At 37.2% G+C, this 17,917-nt stretch overlaps 1 protein-coding gene across 1 annotated transcript in view; it reads left to right on the top strand.

Annotated features, from left to right (window-relative positions):
- Positions 1-16,986, top strand: part of EFCAB13 (EF-hand calcium binding domain 13) — a gene marked incomplete at its 3' end in the record, with an annotated part of 45,564 nt that extends 28,578 nt beyond the window's left edge. The window contains 9 exon segments of the mRNA XM_021711377.1: positions 1,965-2,063; positions 2,066-2,107; positions 7,733-7,804; positions 12,564-12,662; positions 12,665-13,060; positions 13,376-13,377; positions 15,052-15,187; positions 16,923-16,956; positions 16,958-16,986. Of these exon segments, the coding sequence (XP_021567052.1) occupies positions 1,965-2,063; positions 2,066-2,107; positions 7,733-7,804; positions 12,564-12,662; positions 12,665-13,060; positions 13,376-13,377; positions 15,052-15,187; positions 16,923-16,956; positions 16,958-16,986 (909 nt within the window).
- Positions 16,987-17,917: the final 931 nt, after the last annotated feature.

The following is a 17,917-nucleotide window of genomic DNA, read 5'->3' as shown; positions in this document are numbered from 1 at the left end:
AAAAAAAAAAGCAATATTCCTCGGATTACTGCAAGTCTTTGGTTTATTTTCAGAGTTTTGAAAAAAACTGATGCTGACAGCTTTGCCAGTACTCTCATTGCTTTTTCGGCGGAGAGGATTTGCAGGGGTCCTTCCTCCGCCCACTGGATCTATGATGACTTGGTGAATCAGTAAGTGACACCCAGCTTTCCCTCCCTGACTGTGCTTCTTGAACAGCTTATGGATTGTCATGTTTATTACATCCTGAGTTCCAAGAAAGTCTAGTCTGACTCTAAAGTGATTTACTCTCTGGAATTGATCATGAGAATTATTTTTCTTATCAAGGTGAATTAAGAAATGTAGTGGTCAGGGAGAATTTATATTTAGCAGTTGGTCATAGCTTTCAATCTGCTTAAGTTTTAAGGAAGACTTTTTTGTGGAAAATTTTCTCCTCCTCCTCCTCCTCCTTCTCCTTCATTCTCTTTTTTTTGAGTCGGAATCTCACACTGTTGCCCAGGCTGGAGTGCAGTGGCACACATGCTCACGGCCACCCCAGCATCGGCCTGCTGAACTCAGGCAATCCTTCCGCCTCAGCTTTCCAAGTAGCCAGAACTACAGACTCGCGCTACCACACTTGCTAATTTTTTGATTTTTATTGTGGAGATGAGGTCTCACCAAGTTGCCCAGGTTGTTCTCAAACTGCCGGCTCAGGCAATCTGCTCACCTCAGTCTTCCAAAGTGCTGGGTTTACAGGCTGGAGCCACCGTGCCTGGCCAAAAATTTTCTTCTTTAATCAGTATTTTCTATAATACATTAAAAAAAACTGAGCTCGCTAAAATTTTTAGAAAATGATAATTTGATATTTAATTTATTTTAGTTCAATTATTTTAAAATTATGGAATTTAAGATTCAGAGGTTGATGTCTTGGGGAGCCTCAGATTTGATTTGCCAGATAGAACCATACTGAATACTTTTTTCTAACCATGTTGTTCCCAGTTCATCTTTGATGCTAAGGCTTGCAAGATAGGAATGTGAGATTTCTATGGAGAAATGAAAGACCTCACGGTAGTGGTTGCGTCATTGCCACATTCTTTGTATTGTGATAAAAAATACCACATTCTTTGTATTGTGATAAAAATACTCTGAAAAGAAAGTTTATGTCTTGCCAGGCTTGGTGGCTCAGTCTGTAATCCCAGTACTTTGGGAGGCCAAGGAGAGTGGATTGCATGAGCCCCGCAGGTTGGAGGCAACTTGGTGAAACATTGCCTCTACAATAAATAAAAAATTAGCTGAGTGTAGTAGTGTGAGAATGCCACTGCACTCCAGCCTCGGTGACAGAGTGAGACTCCAACTCAAAAAAAAAAAAAATTCTCTGTTTTTCTTTTTTAAATTCTATCTTTCCTAAATTTCATTTTTATATAACTAATAACTTCCCCAAAGTTTGCATTAAGTTAGTTGCTTTATTACTGTGGATTATACTACTGGTAAGAAATTATTTCAGTTAAAATTTTAAGCTAAGAGGCAAGTATAGTATAATGATTAAGAGTAAGCATTGTGGATTAAGATTGCTAGATTAGAATTCTGGTTTCTCCTCTTACTAGCTATATAATCAAAGGGGGCTTTCTAAGCCTTAATTTTCTTATTTGTAAAGCTGGGATAATTTCTACTTTATATGTATTAAGATTTTGAATGAGATAACTCATAGCTTTTAGTACATTGTCTGGCACATAATGTGTCTAGTGAATAGCAGATGTTATTGTTAGCATTATATTTATAGTAATAACATAAAAAATTAGATTTTTTGCTAGAAATGTGACCAGAATTGGGCAAAGTGCCTACTTGTAGGTAAATACTTAGAAAACTCCATGCTTATCTAAAGTTGGTTTCCCATAGTAGGTTATTGAAACAAAATCAATTTCTTCTCCAAGATAAGTTGTTGATTCTCATGGTATATTAATTTCTTTGTTTATTGTCTTTTTTTGCAGCATTCCAGGATGCCTTGATGATTTTCTCTAAGATAAAACATGGTTGAGTTGCAACTGATGAAGTAGTTGCTATTTTAGATAGCATGGGTATCCCTTTAAATCTGAAACTTTTGAAGAAGTGATGAGACATACCTATATTGACAGTGAGTTATTTGAATCGATATATATCTCAACATGTATGCATATCTTCTTTTTCCTCTTGATTCTTACCTTTTGCCATTGACTCTGCTTAATTGTGTCTATAGCAAGAAATAGCCTAGGAACAATACATGAGAAATTTCTAAAATTGTTATATTTTGGTGTGTTTGGTAAGAGTAAGAAAGTTTTAAAAAATTTTCATCCTTATCTCTCTTTTCCAATAGTCATTGTTTTGTCTTTGTGGAGAGGTAGTTTCTTGTAGTGTTAAGGGGATTTATTTCATGAATTAAGCAGACCTAAATTTCTTGAATTCTTAAGTCTATATGTAACTTTGATGAAGACATTTTGCTATGCAGTTCAGTTACTCTTTGTATAATGTAGATTCCTTTAAACATTATATATATATTTATTTTTATTTTTATTTGTTTTGAGTTGGAGTCTCACTCCTTCGCCCAGACTGGAGTGCAGTGGCACACACGCTCATGACCATCTTCTGGGCCCCAGCGATCCTTCTGCTTCAGCCTTCCAAGTAACCAGAACTACAAGCGTGGGCTACCACACCCATCTATTTTTAATTTTATTGTAGAGACAAGGTCTCGCCAGGTTGCCCGGACTGGCCTCAAATCCGTGGACTCAGGCAATCCACTCGCCTTGGCCTCCCAAAATGCTGGGATTACAGGCTGAGCCATTGAGCCCGGCCTATAAATATATTAAGCAGGTGTTTTATGCCACATGTTTACATGTGGCTGGGGATGTCCTATAATTGATTAATTAACGATTAATTAATTCACTCATTTAATGAATTAGATAGTCATCTAATATCTAGTGTGCCTGGAACTATGCTAGGTGATACAAGAATGAATATAACACACTTTTTTCTTTTTTGAGTCGAAGTCTCACTCTGTCACCCAGGTTGAACGCAGTGGCACACTCACAGCTACTGTGGCCTCAACCTGCTGGGCTCGGGTGATTCTCCACCTCTGCCTTCCAGGTGGCTGGAACTACAGGCACACGCCACTATGCCTGGCTAGTTTTTTTGACTTTTGGTAGAGATGAGGTCTCACCAAGTTGACCAGGCTGGTTGTGAACCCCTAGACTCAGGCAATCCTCTCACCTCGACCTTCCAAAGTGCTGGAATGACAGGTGTGAGCCACCATGCCTGACTCACACTTATTTTTTCGAAGGAGTCCACATTTAAGTGTGGAAAGAGTCAAGTGAACTGAAACTTAAAATTCTCTTTGGCAAGTAACATAATAGAGTATACATAGGCTACAAATACATATTAGAAGCGCTGAGGAAAGATTATCAGAGGGTTGATGTCTGAGTTAAATATCGAAGGATCAGTATGAGTTAACGAGTTGAAAGTGGTAGTGAAGCGTGAGAACAACATTTTAAACTGAGGAAATGGTGTGTGTGAAAATGGCAGAGAAATAATCAGACACGGCATTCTTTTCAGTGGACTTCTATTGGTTGTTAGTAGTGGCTTTGCAGTGGGTCTTTGGTTGCTGTAATGTGGTCTAGAGATAGAACTAGGTTTTATGGAGTTCTATTAAGTCATTTGTGGTGAACTCTGGGGTGATAGGCATGAATGGAAGGACAAACTGGAATATGAAAATGTCTGAAAATGGGGATTTTAAAGACTAATCTTAAGTTTTTAGGGCATGCCTTGTCAGGAACAACAGAAATCTTATATGAAACTGCTGCATACCTTGTTGTTGGCATATGGAATTCTGGGCCTCCCGGTCTCCTACTTTATTTGGGGAGGTAGACTGGACAAATGATACTCATTTTATAAGATTGTTGTGGGAATTAAATATGCTTGGCATCTAGAACAGGCTCAAGAAAGGTGATGCAGAAACCTAAGCGTCATCTTTGACAACTCTATTTCTCTTTTCTCCTCATGCAGTCATTATTTAAAGCCTTAGATATCTCTCATGTCTTTCTATTTCTAGCTTCCCACCTTTGTCCAAGCTAGCATAATCTTTCCTCGGAACTGCTGTAATTCATCCTAGTGAGTCTCCCAACATGTACACTTGTCCCTCTTTACATTGCAGCCAGAATCATCTTTTTTAAAACATAGGTCTGATCGTGTTACCCACCTTGTGTAAGCCCCAAAACAGCTCTTGGGATAAAGAATTCTTTGATGTGGATACAAGGCTTTGTGCGTTCTGTCCCTTACCCAGATCTTCAGCTTTACCTCAGATCACATTCTCACTTGCTCTCTGTGCCTTCTGAGTTTCAACTATATACCACTTCCTTCTTGCCAAATAGCCGTAGTGTGTGTTCTTTCCTCTCACTTGAGCATTACTACTAGTTAATTCCTACTTATACGTTAGATCTAAGTTGCACTGTCTTTTCTTCAGGCATTTTTTCCCCCCTGTTTTCTTCCACTAGGTCAAATTCTCATGTTATACACTCTCATACCATTAATCATCAGTGCAATTTGTATTTTGGTGTGATTAACATCTGTATTTCAAGTCAGGCTAAGCATTGGGTGAGCAGGCATCACGTCTGCTTTTGCCCAGTAGTGTATCCTCAATACCCAGCACAGGGCTTAGAGCACGTATTAACTTCTCAACAAATATCTGTTGAATGAATGAACAATTATGATCTCTTACCCCACCTCCTCCAATCAGGGAGAACAAGATTCATAAGCTAGCTACAGTTGGAGACAAAATTCCTCATAAGGAAGGTTTCTGTCTTTTGACTAGAAAAATCCTCTGAAGAGGTATGTTAGATTATGAGAGTTAAAACCTAGGAGATGCCTAGATTGAGCAAAAAGATAAGGCAAAGAACACTACTTAAGAAAACAACAGGAATTTACAATACAGTAGTGGCTTAGTGGGGAGAGAAGATGACTGGAACTTAAGTGTGGGTAGGGGAGGGCAATTGGTAAAGAATAACCACACGACTTTAGGACTGTTGCATGTGGTTGCTTGCTGTGGTGTGAAGAACTCCCTTACTCTCATTAATTGCAAACTGTTAGTAGAAGTTGGCTATATGGGATAGCTTTGCATTAGTATTGTTGGTGGGAGAGACCCATAGGAAAGACCCATAGGTTCTATGTGGGATCTGCTTGGAGTGGAAAGAGGATGTAACTGTGGAAGGTGAGAATTCGAGTGAGATCAAGAGTCCATGGGTGGGGTGGGGCACATAGCATTAATAAGGGTACCCAATCTCAAACTAGGTGAAGTGCTGACCAAAAGGGGGCCCAAACTTTACCTGTGTGATGACCACTTATATACCTAATTCTGAATTGTAACCCACATCTTCAAAATAAAAAAACAAAGACTAAAGAGTCCATGGGAATATAAAGTAAAACAAAAGTCAGCAAGATTGTAAACTACTCAGAATCCTCAAATTTTGGACAGGGTATTGATTTACATGTTAGTATGTGGTCTGGGGTCTGAGCTGTCTTACTTAAAGGAAGGAATGACCCCAGGATGCCAAAAATTCGGGGTCACCCAGGTAAGAGATATGAATTTTTCTGTAGCAGGATTTCGCAGTAAGGAATAACATTACTCAGTTATCATGATAAAAGTCCCAGCACTGCAGGGACTTTTCTAGCAACTTGTTTTTATGTTTGGTCTATTGCTGGAGTCATGGTGATAGGTGGAGAGTATGCTCATCTTTTATGAATGTTCATAACGAAGAGGAAGGAATGATGCCAATGGGATTTTCAGGAAAGTCCAACTAGGAGTTGCTTTATTCAGATATGACAAGAAGTACTGGATGGACAATCAGCTGATGACAGTTCTTCAGAGTGTCAGCTATTTCTCTTTCTGAAATAGGGTATTGGTATAGCACTTTTTCTCTCTTAGAGATTTTAGGGATTTGGAAGTTGAACTGATAATTTGTGACTAGCACAGTTATTTCTAGAGGAGTGGGGCTACCTGAAGATTACAGAAATGTAGTTGCAATGGCCACCTTCAAAGTAGTATTGGCTTGCATATGACCTTGATAATTAGGATCATTTCCCCCCTCAGACTAGGTAGTTGTATTTTCCAGGATAAATTTCCTCCAGAATTACATACATTGGAGTGGGAGGCTGCTTAAGCTTCCCTTATGAAGTAAATGGTACCTGTAGCCCTATTGATTGCTTCCATCTTAACTAGGAATCATTCTTCAAGGTTTTGGCAAGCTATAAAGGGACCACCATAGTCACTTCAGATTCTAGAACATTTCTTTGGCCACCAAGGGCTATTTGGATAGGGATTAATAATATTTGTCTGGGAGCTCATGATAGGTGTCTATTACTGCATGGAAGCAAGGAATAAATTTGAGCAAGAGCTAGTGAATCTGTGGAAATGGTTGAATACCACATTCCCATTAGTTGATGTTGGACTTCTGTCCATAGAAGGGAGTTTTAAAATGAGGGTCAGATAAAAGCAACATAACCTTCTTCACTGGATTAGCATATGCGTGATTCAAGAGCTTGATGTTGAAGCCTTTATGTTGTCTTAAGACAAGCTCTGACCTAAGAATTTGGGACATAGAATCGATCTACAGTAAGTGCTAGTAACTGGGGAGACTATAAGATATCTTAGAACCATAATCAAGAACAGAATGGAGTTAAATATCAAGTAAATAAGAAACCAGAATGCAGGAAGCAGTTTAATCAGAAGGCAATTTAACACCAATTTGGTCTAGCATTTCTTTGATCGGTTCAAGTACATAGTACTTGCTTTGCAGTCATTTAAAAGCCTGCACCTAACATGTATAGCTTGCCATTTTTTCAAAGAATCAAAGTGAATCAAACTTACTCAATATCAAAACTATACTATTCTTCTTTGACTCAAAAGTCATGTAAAAATTTGCATCTTTCTCTGTCTTCACTTGAGTGTATTATTGAACAGTTGATTTCTTAAGACTGAAGAACACATCCATATTATTATAGAAAGCTACATGACTTTATAGACTTTTTCACCTTGGGTTGTAAACAGAGTCAAACACTTGGAAGCAAGAACTATTGGGCAAAACATTTTCTACCTCTGTGCACAATTGGAATGACATTATTCAAGGTCATTGCATCTGAACATATCCTCAGTCATGCACTGTCTGAGAAGAAAACTGATCTTACATGGGACAGAGGCAGGAATGGTGGGAAGTTAAAATTATGAGAGTACTGAGCACAGAGGAGGTGCTAAGTAATTGGTTATCTGCCATTCACGATGTAGATATTGCACTGTTCGTTACAGCTTTCAGTAGATACAATGTAGGAATTAGGGAAACAGAAATGAAAGGCATATTCTCTGTTCTTGAGGAGCTCACACACTAGAGAAGAAGACAAAATTGTAAATACTTGGAGTATTATCTGTAGTAAACACTCAACATGTTTATAAAATTAATAAAATATCCTGGTTTCTAGCATGGAGGCTTAAAAAAATGTGACTATTTGTTTTGACGGTAAATACTTTTATTAAGGAGAAAAAATGATGATCCTAGTCTTATGTTTTAGTGTTTACAGTTACTCATTCATAGTTGCAGATATTATTCAAAACCCATCCTAGTTGGCTGTTTGTTCCTACTTCCACACATTTCTGTGTTATTTTTATATTAGAATAGGATGGCAACTATATCTGTGTTCAGAAGTAAATATAGTATTTGAATGTATTTTTTTTTGATTACAGGTAACCATATGGTGGCTATTGGGGATATTTTATTTGTTTTGGATGGACTACGGTAACCGTATGAGGATGTTTGTAAATAAGTTGTTGTCGCTTTGGCAAGTTTTGCTTAGAAACAAAGTCTTCAAATTAAATCTGAATTTGTAAGTTTTATTTTATAAAGGGCTTTGAAAGCCTTCTCTGAACTCTTCACTCTAACCCTTACATCAGCAATATAAAAACAATATTCATCAAAATGGCCATCTGTATGTCTTCTTTTGAGAAATGTCTATTCATGTCCTTTGCCCCCTTTTAAAATAATTTAAAAAAAAATTTATTTTAAAGATGTGAGGTACAAGTCAGGGTTAGGCAAACAAATGCTCATTAAGAAGGTCCCCCTGTTGATGAGGTGTCCCCCCCCCAACCCCGGCAGTTTCCCTCAACTGCCAATCCCTTTCTCATAGTATTATAATAATTGTTCAAGGTCCTCTTATGAATGAGAACGTATGGTACTTTTAATGAGCTTTAAAAAAAAAAACTATTGAGTTGTTTGAGTTCCTCGTATATTTGGGTTATTAGTTTCTTGTCAGATGAATAATTTGCAGATTCTTTCTCCCGTTAAAGAGTTTGTCTTTTCACTCTGTTGATGGTTTGTTTTGCTTTGCATAAGATTTGTAGTTTAGTATAGTCCTATTTATCTATTTGTGTTTTTGTTGCCTGTGCTTCTGAGGTCTTAGCCATATAATCTGTGCGTAGAACAATGTTCTGAACAATTGTCCCTGTGTTATCTATCATCTAGTAGATTTATAGTGTCAGGTGTTACAGTTTAAGTTTTTTAATCCATCTTGAGTTGATTGTTGTATATGGTGAGAGATTGGGTCCCATTTCATTCTTCTGCATATGGTTATTCTATTTTCTTAGCAACATTGATTGAAGAGGGCAGCCTTTCCCTAATGTATGTTGACCAGTTGGCTATAAATATGTGGCCTTGTTTCTGAGTTCTCCAGTCTGTTCCATTGGCTTATGTATCTATTTTTATACCAATACTATGCTGTTTTGGTTACCGTAGCCTTGTAAAATATTTTGAATTTAGTACGTGTGATGCCTCTAGCTTAGTTCTTTTTGCTTTCTATTCTGGTTGTTTTTTGAATTGGCTTTTCTATGTCTGTGAAAAATGACAGTATTTTTCTAGGGATGGCATTGAATCTGTAGATTGCTTTGGGTGGTGTTTTAATGATGTTAATTCTTTCAATCCATGAGCATGAGATATCTTTCCGTTTGTTTATGTCCCCTTCAATTTCTTTCATCAATATATTGTAGTTTTCCTTGCAGAGACACTTCACCTCGTTGGTTAAATGTATTTCTATGTATTTTATTTTATTTTTGTAGCTATTGCAAACGAGATTACATTCTTGATTTCTTTTTCAGTGTTTTGTTACTGAATTGCTACTGATTTTTGTATATTAATTTTGTATCCACAAATTTACTGAATTTGTTGACCAATTCTGAGAGCTTTTTGATAGAGTCTTTTGATTTTTCTAAATATAAGACCATGCTGCCTGTAGAGAGGGGCATTTGACTTCTTCTTTTCCAGTTTGGATGGTTTTTTTCTTTTTCTCTGAGACAGTATGCAGTCTGCTGTGGGTTGTGCTCCCCAAATGGCTCTTTGCTGTAACTGCTTAGGACTCTGGGGGAGTATGGGACCTAGTGCCGGCTCGTTCCCTGACACAGCACCTTTGTGTGATCTCCAGGCAGCTCTCTATGTTAGTTCAGAGTCTGCGAGGGTCTAGTGTCTCTGTGGCTAGTATTACAGGAATCCATGGTGGGAATATGAACCTTTGGTGGTCTCTCACTTACCCTTTTCCCACACTGGGGAGTCTCTCCTGGCTCCCAGATGATTCTGGTTTTCCTCTTCTTTCTTGCTTTAGGTGTTTCCTGTCATTTTTCTATTGAATTCCAGTGTTCTTGGAAGATCTATTCAAAGTGTAATTATCAACTCACTATTTTAGTTCTCCCTAGCAGAGGTGAATACGAGATGCCTCTCGTTAGCCATCTTGAAGCTCCTCTGATTCCATTCTTTCAAAGGCTGTAGAGCATTTCATTGTGTATATATACCACATTTCCTTTATTCAGTCATCCATTGATGAATACTTAAATTTATTCCATATATTGGTTATTGTGAATAATGTTGCAATAAACATGGGAATGCAGGTATCTCTTTGACATAATGATTTCATTTTCTTTGGACATATTCCTAGCAGTGGGATTGCTGGATTATATGGTGATTCTATTTTTAGCTTAGAGGAAGCTTCATATTGTTTTCCATAATTGCTATACTAATTTACATTCCCACCAACAGCGAGCAAGTGTTCCCTTTTCTTAATATTCTCTCTAGCACTTGTGCATTTTTGTGTTTTTTTTTTTTTAATTTTAATTTTGAAGATGTGGGGTACGATTCAGGGTTAGATATACAAATGCATTTTTGTGTTTTTGATAATAGCCATTTTAATATGTGTGAGGTGATGTTTCATTGAGGTTTTAATTTGCATTTCCTAATGATTAATGGTGTTGATCTTTTTTTTTGTTTGATTTTTTCTTTGAGTTGAAGTCTCACTCTGTCGCCCAGACTGGAGTGCAGTGGCACGCTCATGGCCACCCCAGCGTCGACCTGCTGGGCTCAGGTGATCCTTCTACCTCAGCCTTCCCAGTAGCCGGAATTATGGGAGCGCGCTACCATGCCCAACTAGTTTTTTATTTATTGTAGAGAGGAGGTTTCGTCAAGTTGCTGGGGCTGGTCTTGAACCCGCGGGCTTGGGCAATCCACTCACCTTGGCCTCCCAAAGTGCTCGGACTACAGGCTGAGTCACTGAGCTCGGCCTTGATCATTTTTTAAATGAACTTCTTGGTCATTTGTATGCCTTCTTTCTAGAAATGGCTGTTTAGGTCCTTTGCTCATTTTAAATTGCTGTGTTAGCTGTGAGTGTGCCTCTGCACTCCTGCCTGGGCGGTAGTGCGAGACTCTGACTAAAAAAAAAAAAATATATATATATATTGGGTTATTTGCTTTCTTGCTATTGAGTTGTCTGAGTTTCACATGTATATATTTTGACTACTAACTCCTTATCAGATGTATGGTTTGAAAATATTTTCTCCTATTCTTTTTTTTTTAATTTATAAAGAAAAATGGTTTATTTGGCTTACGGTTCTGCAGGTTTTACAAGAAGTATGATACAAGCATCTGATTTTGGTAAGGGACTTCAGGAAGCTTCCAGTCATGGAGGCAATTGAAGGGAGCAGGTCTCACATGGTGAAAGGAAGGGAGAGAGAGGGGAGGGAAGTGCCAGGTGCTTTTCTTTTCTTTTTTTAAACATATTTTTTATTTTAAAATTGTGGGGTACAGTTAAGGGTTAGGTATACAAATATGCATCGTTCAGGCACCCTTGTTGATAAGGGGTGTCCCCCCGTCCCCAGACAGATATCGACTACCGTTAATCCCACCTCCCTTCCTCGCTCTGCCCCTCCATAATTTCCCACCACTGTCAATCCTTTTCTTATAGTATTACGATAGATATTCAAGGTGTTTCTTTCATTCTTCACTCTGATTATTGTTTCCTTGGCTTTGCAGAAGCTATTTAGTTTGATGTGATTTTGTTTGTCTATTTTTGCTCCTGTTGACTGTGCTTTTGGGTTCATACCAGAAAAATCATTGTTCAGATCAATGTCATGGAACTTTTCCCGTATATTTTCTTTTAGTAGTTTTACAGTTTCAGGTCTTACACGAAATCTTTAATTTGTTTTGAGTTGATTTTTATATATGGTGAGGGATAAATCTAATTTATTTCTCCTGCATGTAACTATTCAGTTGTTTCAACACCATTTATTGAATCATCTGGGGGCTGTTTTCTTGATTGGGGGGGGAGTTATTAGTGTATGGAAACGGTTGATCTTTGTATGTCGATTTTTTACCTTGAAACTTTACTAAATTTTTTAATTTAGTAAACCACATAGTGAGCACCCCATGAGAGGCCACAGAGCACTTTATTATGTGTTATTTAAATGTAAGATAATATTCCGAACCATTGGATACATTTTATAAATGAAGTTCCAGTGTGGGACGTTGTATTAGTGTTTTTATAAAGATATTATCTTATAATATTGCTATTTTTTCCTCCACAAATACTGAGAATATTTAGGACAGTAATTATTTGGATTTTAACTTTATAAATAAAAATTTCTCCTTTTTAGCTTCCCCATAGTTCTGTACTTTTATAAGTAAGGAATTTCCATTTATACTAGATTATTGGTCTATTATTTTTCTAAATTGGGAAGGAGTAGAGAATGAGAACCATGTACTTCATTGGGCTATCATTTTAGCTTCAGTGTAGCTTTAAATAGCTGCGAATGAAAAGAGTTAAATATATTAAACCAGATGATTATATTTGACTTGAACATTTACCATAATACTATAAGAAAGGGATAGGCAGTAGCCAGAAACTGCCGCAGGAGAGGGCCACATAATATTAATAAGGGTACTTGATCTCAAACTAGGTCATATGGGAACCAAAGGGAGTCCCAAATGTTACCTGTGTGACAACCACTTGTATACTTAGTCCTGAATTGTACCTCACATCTTTAAAAAAGAAAATACGTAAATATATTAAACTAGCAGATTATATTTGACCTATAATGGTAATTAATTTAATCTTTTGATTTCCAACTCTGTTAAATTTTAAAAATATGTTTAACCAGTTGCTAATTTCTTAAATAAGTTTCATGAGGACTTAGTTGTTATTTTTGAAATATATTGCAAATTGTACAGGTAAATGAAATAATTCAATATTTTTCTCTTACCTAGTATTTGTGGAAGGGTCAGCTTTGGATGAAACTACTTCAGGCAGAAAGTTATTAAATGTAGCAGAATGCTATCTACGATATAAGAGGAAACACAGTTTACCTTTCAGCTCTCTGAGTCTTCTATACCCAAAAAGTTAAATTTAAAAAGCCTCCAATATTATAACAAAAGTATTAAGGAGACTGACGAGTTTGAATTTAAAAGATCAGAAAATACATTGCAAATAAGAAAATATCTGGGTGAGGCCAATGGCAGTAATGCTGGATTTCAAGATTCATATTCAAAGAATGGCATCAACTTTAAAAAAAATTCAGAGAAGGGCGAAACCTATGACTCAAAGTCTAAATCCCAAAGCTTGAAGAGTGTTACAAACTTCAATAAGTCTCTGAATAAAAGTGATATTTCTAGTACTCCAGCACTTTGGAAGCCAGTTGTGAGAAGGCATTCCAGCTTTCTAAAACAGAGTTCATCTAAGGAAAAAGCTGCAGTTCCTACTCTGGGTAAGTCAGAATCTAAATTCTTGAGTTCTCAGTCATCACAGAACTGGACAGAATGAATCTGTTATTAGATAGCTGTAAGCATGTCTGTTGTCACTGTCCTGGGTAACCACTACTTCTGATGCAACATATGGTTGGATACGATATTGGGTCTTTGACGGTTCTTCCTTTCCAGATGCCTTCATTAGAGGGGAGCCTAACTTTTTCTGGGAAGCTTACTCAATAATTAATGGAATTCACTCTAGTTCCCTAGAAAGTAGAGGGCCTGATTTCTTTTGGAAATGTTAATTTTGTAATTTCTTTAAACAAGCATTTTAGAAGTCTATGTAAACATCTTATTGGGAGTTTCATAATTTAGACATATTCTATTCATGGTGGCTCAGGTGTTATCTCTGATAGATGGAGCATATCAAGACAAAATAACTCATACTTGTCATCTGGATCTCCAAGGCTTTATTATTTTTCTCAAAGATGCTGAATGGTTTCCCAACCAATATATGTTCTCCTTCTCCTGTGTTACTTTCATCACGGAAATACTGTGTGTGGAACTTAATTGAACGCTCCTTCCTGTAGTCCACTGCTGAAGTTACTGAAGTCATGGTCATTCTCTTTAAAGAGACTTAGTGACCTAACATTGTGTTTGGTATTGAATGTGGTAGTTAAAGAGAGTGCTTAGTTAAAAATTAGTGACTTATACATTCATGCAGACTCTAAAGAACTCAACTGAAAAAGGAATGTGGATCTATTTAGGAGGCGTGGTGACGTTCATTCTGATTCCTTTACTGATTCACTGCTGCTACTCTGTGCCTCTTTTCTGTTTCTGAGAGTTCTTTGTATCTCAATAAGAAGTAAAGCCCTGGATTAAATTAATAATGGAGCTGTAGACATTTACTGTGGGTAGAAAAGGACTTTATAAGAAAGTGACATCTACTTTCCTGGTGTCACTAAAATCAAATGTCACCTACCACTGCCATATTTAATGTTCTACATATAGAGAGTTTTGAAGTAGTTTATCTAATAAAAGTTTACCAAAAAAACTCATGGTAATTAGGCATCTATGGAATGTGACTGCCTGTATGGTATACATGAAAATTCTAACTTTTCATTTTGAAATATTACATTCTTAAGAGTTTCAAAAACAGTAAAAACATCTCCATGTATTTTTAGTATAGTTTTCCCATGTTAAGACCTTGTGTAACCATAGTTCAATGAGCTAAGCCAAGAAATCAACACTGATGCCATACTACTTGCTAACAGACAGAACTTATTCACATTTTGTTAGTTGTTCCAAGAATGTCTTTTACCTGGTCCAAGATCACACATTACGTTTAATTGTTATATATCCCTAGTCTCCTCCCATCTGGAATGGTTCCTCATTCTTTCACAGTCTTGGCTCTTTTGAAGAATGTTGAGAAGTTGTTTTTTATAAGGCCCTTCATCTTGGGTTTTCCTTTTATTTATTCATGGATAAATTCGGGTTATGCATTTCTGGTGAGAATATCACAAAGTAGTATTGTACTCATCTCAGTGTGTCATATTAAGAGATTCATGATGTCCACGTGTATCTGCTTGAAGAATGTTATTTTTTGAAGGCTGTAAACTCAAAACATGGTAGGGCAAACTAATGGGAAGCAGAAGAACTCTCAATTTGTTCTTCAAATTCTGGAATTTAAGCAAAACACTTGGGTGTTTTGATTTCATGGACTCATTAATTATATTTTAATCAGAAGCAAGTTTGGTTGGGCCACCGAACAGGTTGTTCCTCCAGGAAAGTAGTTTATAAATGTTTATGGAGTTTCAAGACAGTTCTGTGTTTGAGTTAATTGAGAAGGATTAAGTATAATGCAAGACACAACAGAAATATGGAGAGAAAAGCAGTCCCTTTCTAAGGCAGATAAAACTTGCTCTCTACTTGATGCATATTTTAAGTGCTAATTATTGTTTTGACACTTAAATTCTCTTGCTTGATAGTCCTCAACATTTTGTATATTTAGAAAATGTCTGATGCTATCAGTAAATTCCAAGGAGAGGACATTGCTGCAGAGGAGCTTCAGTCTATTTTGCCTTCAGTAGGAATCACTTTATTAGATAAAGAGTTCCAGAAGATTGTGGCAGACACTATTAGAAACGGTGAGAGACTGGTGATACTAAAGCTTTTGAGGAAATTAGATATATTTATGGGATAGTTATTAGATATTGGAAGACTTCTTCTCAATTAGGAATGGGACAGAGTGGGCCTTTCTAAGGAAAATTCAGATAGAAAAATGAAAGGCAGTATAAAATAGCTCCTGGAAAATCTGACCTAACAGGTTGGTTTGGAGGGGCGCGGCGTTTCATATTTTCCAAATTGTTTTCAAAGCTCATGATCCCTCGCTATGTCTTCTGGTTTGGCAGAGGGGAGGCCAGTCCAGTGGGAGAAAGTTCAGACAGTAAGACCACCATGTCCATGGAACTCTCTAAGCAATTAGCCTGGAACTCATAGAAAAATAACTGGAGATTACAAAATTTAGAGACAATTTAGAGCTGGTGGTACTTGAACAATCAAGGCAAGCAGTGAACATTTACATGCTAAATGGCATAGCCCAGGCACCAGCCTAAGTTCAAAGAAGAGTATAAATTTCTAGAAAGCGTTTTTAAATTTTCTTTTTTGAGTTGGAGTTTCACTCCATTGCCCAGGCTGGAGTGTAGTGGCATTCTCACAGCCAATACAGCTTCCACCTGCTGGACTCAGGTGATCCTCCCCACTCAGCCTTCCAAGTAGCTGGAACTACAGGTGTGTGCCACCATGCCTGGCTAATTTTTTGATTTATTGTAGAGACGAGATCTCGCCAAGTTGCCCAGGCTGGTCTCGAATCCCTGGACTCAGGCAATCCTCTCTTCTCAACTTCCCAAAGTTCTGGGATTACAGGCATGAGCCACCACACCCGGCTTAGGAAGGGGTTTTATACTAGAGAAGTTGTTTTTTCAGTAACTAAGAACTGGTCACAGCAGAAGTTCAGTTGAGGAGAGGACAGAGGCAACATTTTGGGGAAAGTCTGACTTAGGAATAACATGAGACGCGGATTTTCAGGATCTGGGCACAATATCTTAGTGAAGGCAAATAGAAAGAAGATTTAATTTAAAAAATATTTGTGGAAGGAATGGGTGCCACTGACATTATTGAGCCTTTTATCAGGATTGGTACGAAGGAGGGTTTGCATCAGAAAATATGCTGTTGATTCAATCACATGACTGCTAGGGGTATGGATGGGGATACCTGCGTCTGTTAGGGCTGGTTAGTATGGTTAAAAGTGTCTTAATGGAGAGCATATTGACTGGGTTTTCATTATGGTATGAAATAGACTTCTTAACTCACTCATGGTTAGCTATATGAATACCTTTCCTTTTCTATATCCATCAAGAACTTGAACCTGAGTCCTTCGCATGTAACAAATACGGAAAAAGCAGGGACTGTGTGACTTATTTTTATATTCTTTATGCCTAGCATAGTTCTTGGCACTAATATGCCGTCAATAATTGCTGAAAGGAACTGATCTAATTTAAAGAGAATCATTGTAGGAGACTTGATGTGAAGGAGAAATAGGGATGAAATGAAGGGTTAAGTACTTTTTTTTATAAAATAGTTGTATTAAAATGTGAATTTACTTTTTGTAAAAAAATTTATTATAAAGATGTGGGATACAATTCAGGATTAGGTATACAAACACTGACCATGCAGGTACCCCTGTTGATGAGGTATGTCCCTCCCTCCCCTAGCAGTTTCTCTCAACTGCCAATCCCATGCCCCCACCCCCCGACAGTTTCCCATTACTAATTTTACTTTTATGCAAAAATACAACACAATGTATACACTCTTATTTAACAGAAAATGAAATGGTGAAATTAGATGACTTTATAAGTCAAGGAACGAAATCTTCCTGAATGCGACAGTAGGTTGAAGATTTGTTTTAAAGTGATTTGGAGAAAAGAGAAGTTGAAGGGGGAAGAATTCATTTCAGTAGAACTGGGTTTGCTTTTGGATAGATGCTAATAACCTTGTGACTTAGGCAAGTCAATTGCCAGTTTTAAAAAACCTGCTGTTATCAGGGTAATAATAGCTAATTTGCTTGCCTCACAGAGTCGTCATCTGGATTTTATAAACTGAAAATGTACAGTAATTCTAGTGATTATGAGATCCACTGATTAGGAATTGGTGGACAATTTGCGTTTTAATCTTTTTTTTTTTTTTGAGTTGGAGTCTCCCTCCTTCGCCTAGCCTGGATCTATGTCCCCACATTTGCCTGTGTTGGACATTTAATATAAATGAAATAGTATTAATATACTCTTGTGTGCTTGGCTTTCCTTACTTTGCATAATTTTTAATTGATATGTGATAGTTGTACATATTTTGGGGGTGCATGTGATATTTTGATACATGCATACAGTGTGTACTGCTCCAGTCAGGGTTACTGGGATACCTATCACCTCAAACAGTTTTCCTTATGTTGGGAACATTCCAATTCTTGCCTACCAGCTATTTTGAAACATATAAATTATTGTTTACTATAGGCACCTCCTGTGCTATCAAGCAGTAGATCTTATTCCTTCTTTCTGACTGTGTTTTTGTACCCATTAATCAACTTCTCTTCATTTCCTCACTCTTTTCACCCTTTCTAGCCTCTGGTTCACTTTGTTAGCTCTCACATGTGCGATATTTGCCTGGCTTATTTCACTTAGCATCATGACCTCCAGTTTTATCCATGTTGCTGCCAATGGCAGGATTTCATTGTTTAATGACCAGGAAATGTTTCATTACTTCTAGGGAACTCATTTTCTTTCTTTTTTTTTTTTTTTTAATAATTAATCAGTATTTTTATTATA

The sequence above is a fragment of the Carlito syrichta genome, unplaced genomic scaffold, assembly GCF_000164805.1.
Source record: "Carlito syrichta isolate Samal-C Ts95f unplaced genomic scaffold, Tarsius_syrichta-2.0.1 Scaffold302107, whole genome shotgun sequence".
In the NCBI taxonomy this organism is placed as follows: domain Eukaryota; kingdom Metazoa; phylum Chordata; class Mammalia; order Primates; family Tarsiidae; genus Carlito; species Carlito syrichta.
This window is presented reverse-complemented; position numbering and strand designations above follow the sequence as displayed.